Below are 15,794 nucleotides of genomic sequence, written 5' to 3' on the forward strand. Positions count from 1 at the left end.
TTAGGGACCAACAAGATTTTTCAGATCTAAGAAATGGAGCTTTGACTCCCAAAAGCTTATACCCCCAAAATCTTGTTGGTCTCGATGGTGCTACTAGACTCAAATTTACCTCTGGTAACAGGGAAGGGCTGTTGCCTTCCTGCTGCTTGGCTGTATGGAAATATGCATGGGGGGGGGCAGTAATGCTGGACCACCTGAACCCAGGGTCTGATCCTTCAGAGCTATTCTTCTGTTTCTCTGTTGCGGTCATTTGGAGCTGTGGCAGTTACGAGAACTGGGGCGGTCATGTGTTAATACTGACGTTTTGCATGTTTTAATGGTTCGTGCGGTACTTCAAGTGAGAGCAAGCTGCATATGATCACACAGATGAAATCTGGCTGTGCATGCAAACAATTCTGTAAAAAAAAATTTTTTTATAGCTCTTGGTGCTAACAGGAAGGTTAAATGATAACCATCACAACTGGATGCAGGATCTTGATTGAGCCCTCGAGCAGCTAATGGGGCAGAAATCGCACTAACAAAAGATCTCGTTGCGTTCTTGTTTACTCCCTTCCTCTCCCACCTCCTTGAAGATTCATGTAATGTGTAACATTCACTGGGTTTAGGCTCCGGTGGTCCAAGGCTGTGTTGTCTCCCTTGTTTTAGTTTGTTTGCTTTTTTGTTCCTGTTTCCCTGTTTCAAAGAAAGGAGAGATAGGGGCTGCGAGGAGGAGGAGGAGGAGCAGAGGCAGTGGGGGGGGGAGCTCCAAGGAGTGGAGACGTGCAGATTCATTTTGAGGCTTCATAATGTTCCACTTACACACGGCGCAGCCCAAGGAAATTCACCAGATGGATGCCTGGTCATGCCGGCGGTGCAGCAGGTTAACTCCCTGGATTTGGCTTCTATCATTTCACGAGAGCGTTTACGGCACTTTACCGTGTTTATTCCCAGTCGCTGTCTGGCCCATCGGCTTCCCCCGGCCTGCGCGCCTGTGTGTAGATTGTCAGATAAAATAGCACACCTAGTCAGCCGGAGCCCGCATTAAATATTCATTGTCTCCAATTTGTGCGTAGGTGTTGATAAATGGACCCAAAGCCGGGGAAAGGCAGCTGACTCTTGGCAGCAGGAAAAGACGCTTCTTTGTTGTGGGATTTCCGTATGGTTGGGGGTAAGGATGTCCCATGGGATAGGTTGGCTGGTGCCCTCCATTCCACCCTCTCTCACACTTGCACACACACACTTGTAAAATTCCCAAGCAAGATGCACATTTCTTGTAGCACAGTCCTTGGCATATTTGCTCACCACTCACTCCGTTGTCAGCATGTTTAGGAGTACAGCCTTATTTTATGTCTCATTTATCCCAACTGTAAGGGGCTGCAAAACATTATAAAAAGACCAGGCAACATTACACTGTAAACCAAAAGGTATTCTTAATTCTGTTCTCGATACCAAGCCACCCTACTGCTTCTTTCAAGGAGCTACAGGATTTGGGGCGACTCTGGGGGAAGGACATTCAGCAGTTTGGTGGGCGCTGGATTCTTTGTCTGCGAAGTTACTACATTTTTTCTTGCCTGCATTAAACTGGAGTAATCTACCACCCATGATTCTGGGTTCATAATCAGCAACATATACTGGAACCCCTGCATTATCTTTGAAAATCAGTCCTAACGTTTTGGGAAAGGATGTTGTATCGCAAGTGCTCCTTCATATAAAAATCTCTCTGCAAGTGGAAAGTTAGTACATCAAAGAGAAGACAAGCCTAAAATTCTGCATCCTTTTTTTTTTTTTAGAATTTTTTATCGCTTTTCACTATAAACTACAAACTAAACAAACTACAAATTCAGAGTAGCAAGGTACATTAATAACCTATCTTGCGCTTTGAATGCTTCCCTACAAATTTATGTTTACAATATATCATTTAAGTATTCAAATAGAAAGTAAAAAGAATTTCTTGGTTATTGTATCGCATATGTTAAAATTTAAATTCTTTAAATTTTAACATAGAAAAATCTTAGATATTTATTTGGATGCTTTCTTGTCTTTGCGCTTCTTCTTTTGCAAGAGGATTTTAACCTTATAAGATCTGGGGGCAGCAGCTCCCAGGTCAGAATCAAAGTGAGAGTCAAAGATTTCACCCAGGGACACCGAAGTAGAAGAGGAGCTGTCAGTGACTGATGCCTGGTGTTTGCTGTTATTTTCTGTCGCCTTCTCTTCCTCTGCTTCCTTTCTTTGATTTGTCAGAGTTTGATGCTGCTTCAGCAATAATTTTGCTTTAGAGAGATAGTCAATCTTTTCCTTCTTCTCTTTATAATTGAATATAAGACCTTCTGGTAAAATCCATTGGTACTGGACATTGTTCTTTTGAAGAAATGTTGTGATGTTTCTGTATTGCTTCCTCTTCTTACGTATTTCAAATGGAACATCTTTCAGTATTTTTACCTCTTCCTCTTGAATTTTTAATGTTGTGGCATTAGAAGCTTTAAGTATCAAGTCTCTTGTTGACCTTTTTGCGAATTTAACAAATATTTCCCCTGGAAGATTATTTTTTTTCACAAACTCTGAGTAGGCTCTATAGATCATGTCTCTATCCACTTGCAGTATTTCAGGTTTGCTGTTGATCAAGGGGGCCTATGCTTCACTTAAGATTTCTCTTAAATTTTCATCTTTTTTTTCTGGTACCCCTTGGAATCTTAGAACATATAGGGATCTTTCCACTCGTGGTTGCAGTAATTGTTGTTTTTCAGAAGCTCTTTCTTTATCTGCAATGTCCATTCTTTGATCAATTTCTGTGGTCTTAGTTTCAACCTTTTTTAGCTTTTGAGCTGTCTTCTCTGATTTAACTTTGAGCTCCTTCAGCTCCTTCTGCAAATGATCAAATTTCTTATTGAGATTCGTCAGCTGATCCAGCAGGGGGCGCAGGGCTTCAGAAATCATACCAGCTAAATCGATGGTAGTTTCCAGTCTTGTGACTGGTGATGCTGTGCTGGCATTTCCTGTGGTGCCTCTGCCTCTGGGCGCCATTTTCCCCCCTCTCTGCATCATTGTTTAGATTAAGGTAAACGTTTTTAAAAGTTCTAAGGTTTTTCTCTGCAATGAATATCAGGTCCCACTGCGATCCACTTGGGCTGGGTGGGCTTCTAACAGCTTAGTATCGGCTTGCTTCCCATTTTGCTGCTTTTTACGCTGTAGGGTAGGGTTCTTCCTCCCGAGAGTCCCCCCCCCCTTTCTCTATGGAGCTTTGCCGTCTCATTGTCAGTTCCTCCACCCTCTTTGCATTTGTTTTTCTTTTGAAACTTCTTCACTCACTTTTTAATTGCTGGATGTCTTCCCGTAGGGACGTTCTTTTTGCTTAGGTCCTTACATGCTCTGGTCCGGTAACATCTCTGGCCACCATTGCTGGCCTTGGGGCAGCGGGACCTTGAGGAGCAAAATAGAGCCCCAAACCCCAAGCCGCGGCTTCGGGAGCAGCTCCTTCAATGCTCCAGGCTAGAAGCTCCCTACAAGAGCTTCAAGGGGGGGATTGAAAGCATCTGAACCCCCTCCCAGCCGCCTCAATCCAAATCACACCCATCGGAGCTCGATGGAGTGCGTTCATTCGCGACTCACCGAAACCGGAAGTCTAGAATTCTGCATCTTGACATGATACCTTTTTGCATTCCCCCTCCTGCATTCTAAAGGGCTGGCAGATGGATACCATCTTGTTTTCTTGGATGTCTGAATAAAGCATGCACTGAAAGAGGAGCTTTTACCACTCCAAATATTTATAATGTTATTTTGAAATGTAACATGTCACCAGTAGCTTCCACTATACTTTCATGGTGAATGACCAAAAGAAAATGCAAGCCGTCTAGGTATCTGGCAGTGTGGTGATCTTGTGCGTGTGTATTCGTTTGCATTCATTAATTGTCCTCCTGAATGGAGTAATCTGGGGCATTGATATCGGCAGAACCTTTCCTGTATGTGCAACTTGGGGAAGGAACGTGGACCAGCCTGCAGGCTCCTGGAGAGCTCTGAAGAAAGGACAGATTCTCCCTCTGAGGTGGAGGCCATCTTGTGGGTGATTCCCAACCATCTCTTAGGGAGGCAGGAACTTCAAACTGTTTCCTGTTTCCTGTGTTGGGAGTCGCCCTCAACTCAGTTTTCTTCCTGCCTCAGTAGGGAGAGCAGTGTAAATTTGGCTTCGCCTTTACTTTCACTATTCAAGACTACTATCACTTTTCCTTTCCTGTTTACCTCATCAGTTTTCTCTACAACCTTCTTTACTTACTCTTTTGTACTTTAAAAAAAAAATAAATCCCCCCCCTCCACTCCGTTTTTCTTCTGTAAGACTCCTCAGGAAGCCGCCTCCAATCTGAACACATTGAGGAGCATTCATGTGGGTAGTTCATGCCTTCCAACACATTTTGACTCATCAGTACACTATCTATTTAGGTGTTCATTTAAAAAAGGATAGGGCAAGATCCAGCTGCCCTTCACATGACTGCCACTCTCTTTAAGGCTTGGAAGGTTACCGCTGCTCACCCTTCCCCCCTTTCCCCATCAGCACAAGCCACCAATGAGACACCAGCCATATCAGGGCTGTGTCTATCTCCCCCCTCCCGGTGGAATTAGCCAGAACCTCTAGTATTCAAGGAGAGGGTCTCTCTTGTTTTTCCACTGGTGCCCACAGAGTGGAGGGTTTTGGACAAGGGACATTTGTAATGCAGATTTTGCAGTTCTGGAAGAAGTTTGTGAAACAGACTGAGCCATAATTTTTGAACAAGGCCTTCTCTCCACCCCCTTTTCTTCCCTCAGCACCTTCGGAGAGCTGAAAACCGTTCGCCTGCCGAAGAAAATGGTTGGGACAGGAAGTCATCGTGGCTTTGGGTTTGTGGACTTCCTCACAAAGCAGGATGCTAAGGTAAAAACAATCCCTTCAGTCCCAGACTTTGGAGTTAAATTTGAGTGCAAGGGGTTGCCACGGGATACTGAAAGCAGCAGTGTATTTCTACTGGAGGGGGGGGGGAGGTTCCTGAGATGTTGCAGAAGTGACCAAACTGCCCTGGACAGAACGCTCTCACCTTGACATGGCTTGGTATCTTTATTTATTTTGGAACATGTATATTCTGCCTCTCCAGAGACTTGCTTGAGGCCGCTCGCACAAGAGCTAAAAAAATACAGTCATATCTAGTTCATATCAGGGCTCCATGTGCATGCCATTCAAAAGAAAAAGAAAGGGAAACATTGGGGGGCTTTACACAGGCCTCTCTACCTCACAACTGTTTGGGGCCCACAGTGTATAACTGGAGAGCTTACAGGCAACATCAGAGAGAAAGGCCAAGACCTTTGGGAGCGGGAGAACCTGAGATTCCCAAAGAAGAATGGGGATGGATGGGAGAGATAGGGAGTGAAGAAGGGAAAGTGAGACTCTGGTGGTTCAGGAAAATTCTACCACTACCACCCCATGGTTCAAGAAAAGCAGAAAACCAGGTCCCTGTATTCACCCCATTCTGCCAACATTTTGTCATCTTTGAGAGCACCCAGCAGTTCTGGCTTTACCAGAATTACCCCATTCTAAGACAAGGGGTTTAGAGGGGTGTAACTCTGGTTAGGATTACAGTGCAAGCCCTGACCTGGGTAGCCCAGGCAAACCCAGTCTCGTCGGCTCTCGGATGCCAAGCAGGGTCGACTCTGGCAAGTACTTGGATGGGAGACCTCCTTGGAATACCAGCAGTTGGGAGGTGGGGGCAGGCTTTACTCAGCCACCTCTCTGAATATCCTCCAGGCCCCCAGTAGGGGTCAGTCACCAGAGGTCACCATGACTTCCAGGTGCACACACACTCACACACATACATGCACATATGGAAAAAAAACAGGATTACACTGCAAGAGACAGAACCCAGGACTGAAGTAGGCTTCATGTACATGGGAGCATTATTATTAGCTGGTTTCATTGGTGTGTGTATGTGTGTGCGCGCACATATGAATTTGTGTATGAGCAGGGTACAGCCTCCAAAGTATATACCAATTTACTTTCTCTAAAATAGGAGACTGGCTGGCATTTGTCCGATGGATGAAAAGTAAAGAAGTGCCCTTTGGGGAGGGTGGGGGACAGAGAATGAGAGCAGTGAATATTTGGAAGGGGCAATGGGAGAGAGAACCAGTGCCAGAAGGGTGTTGGAAGAGAGAGAAAGAGAATACCCCTGAATATTGGATTAGAAAACCATGGAAATGAAACTGGAATGAAGGCATGCGAAGGGCTAAGTCTCTTCCTGCTCCTTACCCACTTATATAGCTCCTCTTGCTGGTTAAAGGGGGGGATCTGAAAGAAGAAAATGCCTGAGACAAGTATTTATTTTTTAAAATCTTTACCCACCCTTCTGCTAATAAAACAGCACTCTAGAGAGCTTACAGCAAAGTTAAAAGTACAAAACTCCCTCCGCCTTTTGTTTTCCCTTGGAGTCCAGTGCAGCATAAAGTAAAAATATAAAAGGGTAGTTAATGCAGCATTAAAAAGCAGTAAACAACCCAAAGCCAATAAAACTGTGAAACATATTTTTTAAAGAACACACAACAGAGTTAACAACAGAGTTAAAATGAGAAATAAAACCAGCAGTCAGCAGAGAATTTTTTTTAAAGCCCGATAAGTATGCTCTCAAGAAGACCAAGAGCAGGGTGGGGGTGGGGCATGGCTTTCCAAGTCACAACCTCAAGGGCAGATGGTGGCCTACTCCGGACCACATCTTATCTTTCCTCTTCCTCCAAGAACCTCAGCATACTAGCATGGCAGAAAGCACAAAGGCGAGACTGGGCAGGGGATGACATTTGCAGAGCTATAACTCTGGAGCCAACCATGGCTACTTCTTCTCTTCCTTCCCAGGTGATTGGTGTCACTTTGACAAAGCAAAAAATACACTCCAGCTTGGGAACTGAAAAAGTAACTGGAGAGGCATTATTGAGGTTGATCAGTTCCAGTGTGGAATCCTGAAAAAATGTAACAAGGGCCTTCACCTTTGGTACTGAGAGAAACTCTCCCAACAAAGTATTCCTTATGGTGCACTCTGTGCTATTTATGATTTCATCAGTACCCTTGACTTGCCAAAGACAGTGTTCCACAGTTGCAGATTCTTTGGTTTTCTTTTTTTCTCCTGCCAGGGCAGCAGCACAGTCTCCTGGCTATTGGGGTTAGTTTATGTATGTATGCTCATGATGAAGACCTCATGAAATAGGGTTTGATCAGCTTCCTATTGAGCAGCAATCTGTGCAGCTGCTGGAAACTGGATTGCTGCGTGTGGGTCATCTGCAAGATTTAACCTCATCTGAACTGTTGTATTCCAGTATTAGCAGCAGAGATCTTTGCACATATAGGGTGTGTGTGTGTTTGTGTGTGTTACCAGCGGTGATGTGGACAGAACCTCAGCTAGTGTTTGCAATACATTTATTAGTTATGATCATATCCCTTCCTCTACCTTGATTTCATTTTCCTTTGGGATCCAGCATAGCATGGTAGTTAGGGTACAAGACTGAGACCCGACTTCAGGTCCCCACTCATGAAGCTCAGTGGGTGATCTTAGGCCTGTTATTTTTCTCTCTGCGTGATCTATCTCACAGGGTTGTTGAGAGGGTAAAACGGAGGCGGGAAGAATCATATATGCTGAACTGAACTCCTTAGAGGAAGGGCTGTTTAAAAATGCACTTTCGAGCAAGGGAACCTTTACCTTTACTTAATAAATGTACTGGCTTCTGTTGCTTCTATTGTCCATTAGGGGGTGCTGTTCTTCTTGGTTTTTCCCCCCTGCAAAACTAGGAGCTCTTTTTTCTTTCCCCTTTTGATTCCCCCTCCCCTTATTTACTATCACAGCTCCTTGAGTTGTCTTTTTCCACGAGGTTTCTACTTTGTCCCCAAGATCTCTCTCCTGCATAATCACAGAAACAGAGGGAAGTTCTAAGCATGCACCCACCTCCTCAAGACACTATGACTTCAGTATGCAACTGTACATGTGCATAACAAATATGAAGGGGGGGGTTGCTTCATGTTCCCCCCCCCCAAAGCTGCCTCTCTTCACACTAGCACTAACTCATTGGTGTGAACGCCCAAAGCAGTTGATGGTATCGTATGGCATTTAAAACTCAGCTGGTCTCAAGACGAGAAATCACCCATTCAGGCAGGAATGAAGTGCAGCCCTCTTACAAGAGCCCAGCTGGCGCTACTGAGAATATCCTCAACCGGGAGCTGTGATGGGCCTTTGTTTTTAGGAAGGATGGGAAATCTATCAACAGCCTAATGTTGTCCGCCTTTGTATCCCACTAATGGTTTTGCCTGTGGGCTCTTTGGGCCGAGTGTTTAATAGGGCAACAGGGAACGAAGAGGCAGAGTGGCCCTGTCCCCCAAATTAAGAGCATTTAGATCTGCTGAGCTGTAGGTCCCCTGGGAGGTGATCCCGGCGGCCTGCGCTTTTTTTCCTTCTTCTTTTTTTCTTTTTTCCGTTTTTTGCTGTGACCTGCTTGTTTGATCTATGGTGTCCACCACTCTGGGACCCAGACTGCTCTCTGACACTCCCCCCTTGCTCTCCCCCTGCCTCTGTGAGCCCATGAGGATGTGCCCAACCAGACTCCTAAGGAAGTATGGAATTGTCAAGTCCCCAATATATAGCTATTGTTGGCTTTCTGCACAAGTGAGGCTGGTCTGCACATCTGCACTGAAGGCAGCTTCATACATTCTGTTGTTTTTATCATGCCTGCACACATTATAAAATGGATAATAGGAACTCAAGCCAGGGACTTGAACAGGGTGCAGCATAGCATCCACTCACCCCCACCCCATCTCATGCACACAGATTAAGGAAAGAAATTTTAGGGAGAAAGATATACCGTGAGCCGGAGACTTGAAACGACTCCTGATGAAGGTTAAAGCAGAAAGAGCCGAAGCAGGATCACAGCTGAACATCCGAAAGATCAAAGTAACGATGACTGGGAAATCACACAACTTTAAGGTTGACGACGAGAAGATTGAAAGGGTTCGAGATTTTCTGTTCCTTGGCTCCATCATCAACCAAAAGGGAGGCTGCACCCAAGAAATCCGAAGGAGATTGAGACTGGGAAAGGCAGCCATAAAGGAGCTAGAAAAGATCCTTACGTATAAGCAGGGGTCATTTCGTAGAAAAAGAGCTAGGGGAACTCATTAGCATATGCCACACACCCTGACATCACCGGAAGTGTGTCATAAGGCCACACCCCCTGACATCACCGGAAGTGTGTCATAAGGCCACACCCCCTGACATCACCGGAAGTGAAAAAAAAAGGAAGCAACTTACCCTCCCTCTTCTCCTGCCTCCTCCTGGCTGAATGAGGGCCGGAAGCGGGGTGGCCGGAAGCAGGGGGCGGGACTTCGTCATGTGCCCCGCCCCCCCGTACCTCACCCAGGGGAACTGTGTTCCCCCGCGTTCCCCCCCGAAATGACCTCTGCGTTTAAGGATGTGTCGCTGGTGACCAAGATCAAGTTTATTCATGCCATCGTATTCCCCATTGCTATGTATGGGTGTGAAAGTTCGACAATTAAGAAAGCAGACAGGAAGAAAGTAGATTCTTTTAAAATGGGGTGTCGGAGGAGAGTTTTACAGATACCGTGAGCCACCAAAAAGACAAATAAATGGGTTCTAAATAAAATAAAATCAAGCCCAAACTCTCCCTAGAAGCTAAAATGACTAAATCGAGGCTATTGTACTTTGATTATGAGTCCCTGGAAAAGACAATAATGCTAGGAAAAGTTGAAGGCAGTGGGAAAAGAGGAAGACCCAAGATGAGATGGATTGACTCAACCAAGGAAGCCAGGGCCCTCAGTTTGCGAGACCTGAGAAAGGCTGTTAACAATAGGACATTTTGGAGGACATTAATTCATCGGCTCGCCATAAGTCGGAACAAGACTTGATGGCACTTACACACAGAGTGGTGTAGTGGTTAGAGCAGGACTGTGGAAACTGATCAAATCCCCACTCAAATTCCATGTGACACTCCCTGAGCGTGCTTCGGCTATGCACTCAATCTAATGTACCTCAAAGGGTTGTCACAATGGTAAAATGGAAGAAGGAAGAACCATGTCTACCATTCAGAGCCCCCCCCCCACCATGACTGGTACTTGGAAGTATGCTGATTCTGATAAAGCAGCTATTTAGCCATTTCACTCAGACAGGCAGTGAATAGCTACAGATAGATCTAGCCTCCACAAGTGCATGTAATCCTTTTTAAAGGCGTTTCAGCCACTGGCCATCGTCCTATCTTACATAAATGAATTTCCTAAAGTTAATTATGCACTGGGTGCATGTAATATGCTCCAGGCACCCCACCTCTGTCAGGAAGCAGGCCACTGCATTAGCTTTCCATCACTTTGGTTGAGCTGACTCACTTGCAGCCATTCTAGATGTCACAAACATCAGAACTCCCAATGTACCTTTCCCACTCGGTCAGCCATATCATGAGTGGGGGCCTACATGTCATGGGTCTCTCCAGCTGTGCATTGACATAGATCATGGGCAGGGAAACTCACATGGTGAGTTGTTCTTAAATGTTAGCACCTGTATCTGCGTGTGTTGTGTGATGCATGCATGTACCACAGGGATGCCAATCTCACTAGCAAGTATAAAGTGTAGACCAGGACTCATACAACAGTACTGTAATCTATCCCTGAGGCTACAAAAGAATGAATGACAGTCAGTCGTTTTGACTCTGACACAACACTTTGCCTGGGTGAGACCGCAAGAATCTGGTGGCGCCCAGCTGTTGTGGCGCATGCACTTACAGACGAGCACATGCAATTCATTCTCCCATATATGCTCTCTCCTTCTCTCTCCCCCCTTCCCCCCTCCCCCATACGATGCTGGGAAGTGAGAAATTAAAAAGTACAAATTAGCAAATGAGAACCTGCAATTAGAGCCGCAGTTGCTTGCCAGGGCTGGAATTGCTATTTCTGCCAACATAAACAGCCATCACAACTCCCTACAGCTGACTCCTCCTTTTCCCTCTTCTCCTCCCCCCCTCCAGCAGTGTTTATTTAAGCCAACACGTTGCTCTGCTAATTGGGTAACATTTAATGTGAAAACAGGCCTTTTTTAAAAAAGAAGAAAAGAAAAGCAAGAAAGAAGCAGCAGCAAGTGGAAGCAAAATAAAACCAGCCTGTGCTGCAGGAGTGTGAGGAGTCACAACCTTTAGGAGAAGCAAATATAGCACAACAGAATATTTCTCCCTGTTCTTTGAGGGACAGGATTGAGAAAGAGGAATGTGCAAAAGGGGGTGGGCTCCTGAGGCTTCTCTCCAATAACAGTGAAGAATGCAAATTGGGGGGGGGGGTCTTTGCATAAGGAGGGAGTGAAAAAAAGCTCATTTGGGAGGGGAAAGCTTGAATAGCAGATAAATTATTTTCAGGGTGTATTGTCGTAGGGAAGTTTTAAGGCAATCCTATACACGTATATTCAGATACGAGCCCCACTATGTCTAAAGAGGCTTCCTCCCAGGTAAGTGTGTGCAGGTTTGCAGTCTTCATTGTGCTAGAGAGTGTTGAGAAATAGGTGGTGCCTGCTTGCTGTACAGTTTCATTTTGGGGAGTATGAACCAAGAGTGTGCAGCATAAGATAGACCCTTATGCCTTCTCTGAATCATCAGGATAGGGATTCCAAGTTGGACCTGGGGATCCTCTGGAATTATAGCTCACCTTCAGACAACAGAGATCCGTTCCCCTGGAGAAAATGGATGCTTTGGTGGGTAGGCTCTGTGGCATTGTACCATGCTGAGGCCTCTGTCCTCCCCAGGCTCCATCCCCAAATCTCCAGGAGCCTCCCCCCATCCCCTGCCAGTGGCCAGGGGAAACCTGGCAATCCTACATCAGGGCATGGCCTCTTGGGGAGAGAATTGTTAATCATTTTATCCATCTTTGCCTAACATTCATTTGTTTATTAACAATCACTCCTGCCCTCAATTCCTAGTATGGATTCCCAGAGTGGCTTCCAAAACAGTATAAACAAAACAATTGTACAACTTACATACATAGGCTCATTCACATATGGTGAATAATGCACTTTCATTGCATTTAACAATCATTTGCAACTGGATTTTCCTGTTGAACACAGGAAAATCCAGTTGCAAACTATTGCTAATGTGCATTGGAAGTGTATTATCCAATGCATGTGAAAGTGGCCTTAGTGTAGTATTTTTTTAAAAGTAAATGACAACCCAGTTCATAGAGTAAGGGAGATAAAGGATAAAAGAGAAGCCAGAAAATTGAAATACAGTAAAATCAGCACTAATGCCAGTAATGGCAGCATTATTTTTAGCCAGCAGAGTCAACAGAGTTTACAGACTAAAGGCATAAACAATGTTTACAGAGTACACTGTGGAAAGCCAAAACAGATGGGGCCAGGCAAGCTTCTCTTGGAAGGGTATTCCGGAGCTGTAGCACTGCTATTGAAAAGATCCTTCCTTTCCATCCCATGGCTGCTGTATTTTTCATATGTGGGTGTGGGTGTGGGTGTGTGAGCATGTGTGCACCTGGAAGCCATGGCAACCTCTGGTGACTGACCCCTACTGGGGGCCTGGAAGATATTCAGAGAGGTAGCTGAATAAAACCTGCCCCACCTCCCAACTTCTAGTGTTCCAAGGAGGTCTCCCATCCAAGTACTTGCCAGAGTCGACCCTGCTTAGCTTCCAAGATCGGGCTTGCCTGAGCTATCCAGGTCAGGGGCCATGGCTGCTATATTGAGCGGTGGTGTTCTGCAGCAGGAGAATGTACAACAGGATTTCTGTAGATGTCCTCAGTGTCACAGCAGGACTATATATGGGTGGATGATTCTTGAGATACCATGACTGGAACACCATGTACCAGTCTCAGAGTTTGCTGTCAGGTCATTACATGGTCCTGGAGAAATTGCCATCCCTTGGGTTCAGTTCTTTGTCTGTAATAGGTATAGAACAATGACGTACCACTACAGGATGATGTTAATACAAGTACAATCATGATTGTGACTGCTTTGCACATTGAAACTGCTGTCCAAATAGGCAGAAACAGCAATAGTGAATACTGTCTTGTTGCCTAGAAAATGTCTCCCCAAAACGGCCCCTATTGCAGGCCGTTACTGCAGAGCTTGGTCTGTGGTTTTAACATCTAACTGATTATGAGCAGAAACATCGTGGAACATCTGGGCAGTGGAAATTTACTCTAGCAATATACCATCTAGGTTAATTTAACAGCCGCCAGCACTTTGTATTCCTAATGTTTTTATTGTATGGTTAAATATTGTGTAATTTGAATGTATTTATGATTTTATGGAAGCCGCCCTGAGCCCGCTTGCGGGGAGGGCGGGGTATAAATTTGATAATAGATAAATAAATAAATAAAACTACATTGATCAGTCTCCCTGTGGGGTGACAATTCATGCAAATCAGATTGTTTTCTGACCTAGTTCTCATTCATTTTTTATGGGTGAGCTTTCAGTCATATGAGCTACAAACGGAGACAGGTTGACCACATATGAGAGAGCTAGGCCTCAGTTTATGCTTGGAAATGTCGTAGACTGTGTTATCTCTGAACACTGCATAATCCAAACTATTCCCTCTCCCACTTTCAGTTCCCAGTTACTTTTCTTCCATCTCTAGCTAAACCTTTCCTTCCTTACCCGCTTCCATTACAAGTTGGAATGGCTACATACATAGTTCTGCAAGGCTGATTGTGAAAATAGAATCTGTCACCAGGGATAAGTCTTGCAGAGCAGGAGGTCCTCAGCTTTGTGGAGCCTGTGGACACCTCTGGAGTTGAGGAGGACAGTAGCTGGGCAGCAGCAAACTGGTCTCACTGCCCAGTTGATTAGCGATAGGGTGAGGTAAGAGGAACTTCTCCTGGGCAGGGACAGCGAGGAACAGGCCACATCCGCCTTCCTCCGACACATGCTAGGAGAAGCTCCTGTGGGCACCAGGTAGGCAATCCTGATGGAGAAAGGACCTCTGCATGGTTCCAACTAGTGATGGATGCTGTCCCTTCATGCTGAGGCTGCCCAGGAGCCCACGGCCTTGGACTGAAATGCTCAGAGAGTCACAGAAGGGGTTGCTTGACCTCTGTATTTGTGGCAGGAAATGGGTCGGGGAATGGCAAAAGCTTTCAAACAAGCCAGACATGTTGATCGTACTCTCAGTGTTTTTCTCCATCTCTCCACAGAGAGCTTTCAATGCCCTGTGCCACAGTACCCATTTGTACGGCAGGAGGCTGGTTTTGGAATGGGCTGACACAGAGGAAACAGTGGAGGCCCTGAGACGGAAAACTGCTGAGCATTTTCATGGTAACGTAGCTCATGCCAGTGACTGTGCGTTGTACTGTTATTTGGAGATGTACTTTTCTTGTCTTGTCTTTTTTGCCCCATGGGTAGTCTTAGGATTGCCAGAAGTTCCTTTTGGCTTCTATTGGGAAATCTGTGGTTCAAATCTCATCTCGGTCACAAATTTGCAAGGTAGTCTTGGAGCAGGCAAAATACTTCTCAGCCTCACTGGCCTAACTTTCAGGGTTGTTTAAGGATTTACAGAGGCCATCTCTGTTGAAGGTTTTGAATACTCAAAGCACACTTGATAAATGCTAGTATGAAACAATTCAGCTAAAACGACCCATCTCCTGCTTATCACTGGCCATTTTTAAAGTGTTCCAAAAAAATCTTTGTGGCGTTTTTAGGCATGATGTCTTAAGTTTTGCTGAGCCTCCCTGAGTAGTTGTAATTTTACATAGCAAAGATGAACGTGCAATCTGTATAGCTTTTCCAGGAGATGATCGTGTATGCTACAAAGAATTGATTATCTGGGCCAAACTGGAGGAGTGGGAAACTGTACCCAAACAAAAGAAGAAGAAGATGATGATATTGGATTTATACCCCTCCCTTCACCACCCAAAGGTGTCTCAGAGCGACTTACAAACTCCTTTCCCTTCCCCTCCCCACAACAGGCACCCTGTGAGGTAGGTGGGGCTGAGAGAGCTCTGACAGAAACTGCTCTTTTTCAAGAACAGTTCTTAACCGAACTACGGCTTACCCAAGGTCATCCAGCCAGGTACAAGCGAAGGAGTGGGGAATCAAACCCGGTTCTCCCAGATTAGAGTCCGTGCACTTAACCACTACACCAAAGTAGCCAAAAGCTTTGGGGTGGATTTTTTTCCCCCAGCCAGTTGCCTGTGGCTGGATTTAGGGACAGATTTTGTGCTTGAGCTGAAGGTAGAACTTCAGTAGGGTCAGCCTTGTCCCTACTCCATGCACTATCCTGTGAATTTCCTGGTTCAGGGAGTCCCTGGCAGTCAGTAGAAGGCAGTAGTTTACTCATTTTATACATAATTCCAAACCCAGGCACTGAAAGGATCACTGGGAAATGATTTTATGAAAGTGGCTAGGTTGTATTCCGATATCCTGATAAACCATGGTAAGCCTCAAACCCAGGTTTTGTTGTAATGTCAGAATGCAAGATGGTCTGACAAACTAGAGTTTGTTGTTCAGCATCAAACTGGATTCATATAGCTGGTCTGTAAACTACAATTTGTATTAATCGAGGTTTGTTTTGATACATGAATTCACAAACCCCATTCAGTCTTCCATGCTGGCTAGGAAAAGAGACAAGACCTGCCATCTTCCCATGTGCATATTTACACATGTGGTCCCTTGGGATGATAATTTTTTAATGGTGCCATTAATGTATGGGGCACTGGCAAATAGTTACTCTTGTTTAAACGTATTGGCTCCAATTAACTTAGAGTGGTGTTAACTCTGCACCGAGTTCCACTGTTAGCTGCATAAGGAGAATGAGAGAATCCTACCATGAGGAGC

General features: G+C 45.2%; 1 protein-coding gene across 1 annotated transcript in view; it reads left to right on the forward strand.

Moving 5' to 3' along the window:
- The window catches only part of RBM19 (RNA binding motif protein 19), a 122,184-nt gene that overhangs the window by 76,291 nt on the left and 30,099 nt on the right, over positions 1-15,794 (forward strand). The window contains exons 22-23 of the mRNA XM_015405929.1: positions 4,774-4,879; positions 14,156-14,276. Of these exons, the coding sequence (XP_015261415.1) occupies positions 4,774-4,879; positions 14,156-14,276 (227 nt within the window). The remainder of the gene's footprint in view (positions 1-4,773; positions 4,880-14,155; positions 14,277-15,794) is intronic.

This window comes from Gekko japonicus, unplaced genomic scaffold (genome assembly GCF_001447785.1).
Source record: "Gekko japonicus isolate JY-2015 unplaced genomic scaffold, Gekko_japonicus_V1.1 scaffold297, whole genome shotgun sequence".
In the NCBI taxonomy this organism is placed as follows: domain Eukaryota; kingdom Metazoa; phylum Chordata; class Lepidosauria; order Squamata; family Gekkonidae; genus Gekko; species Gekko japonicus.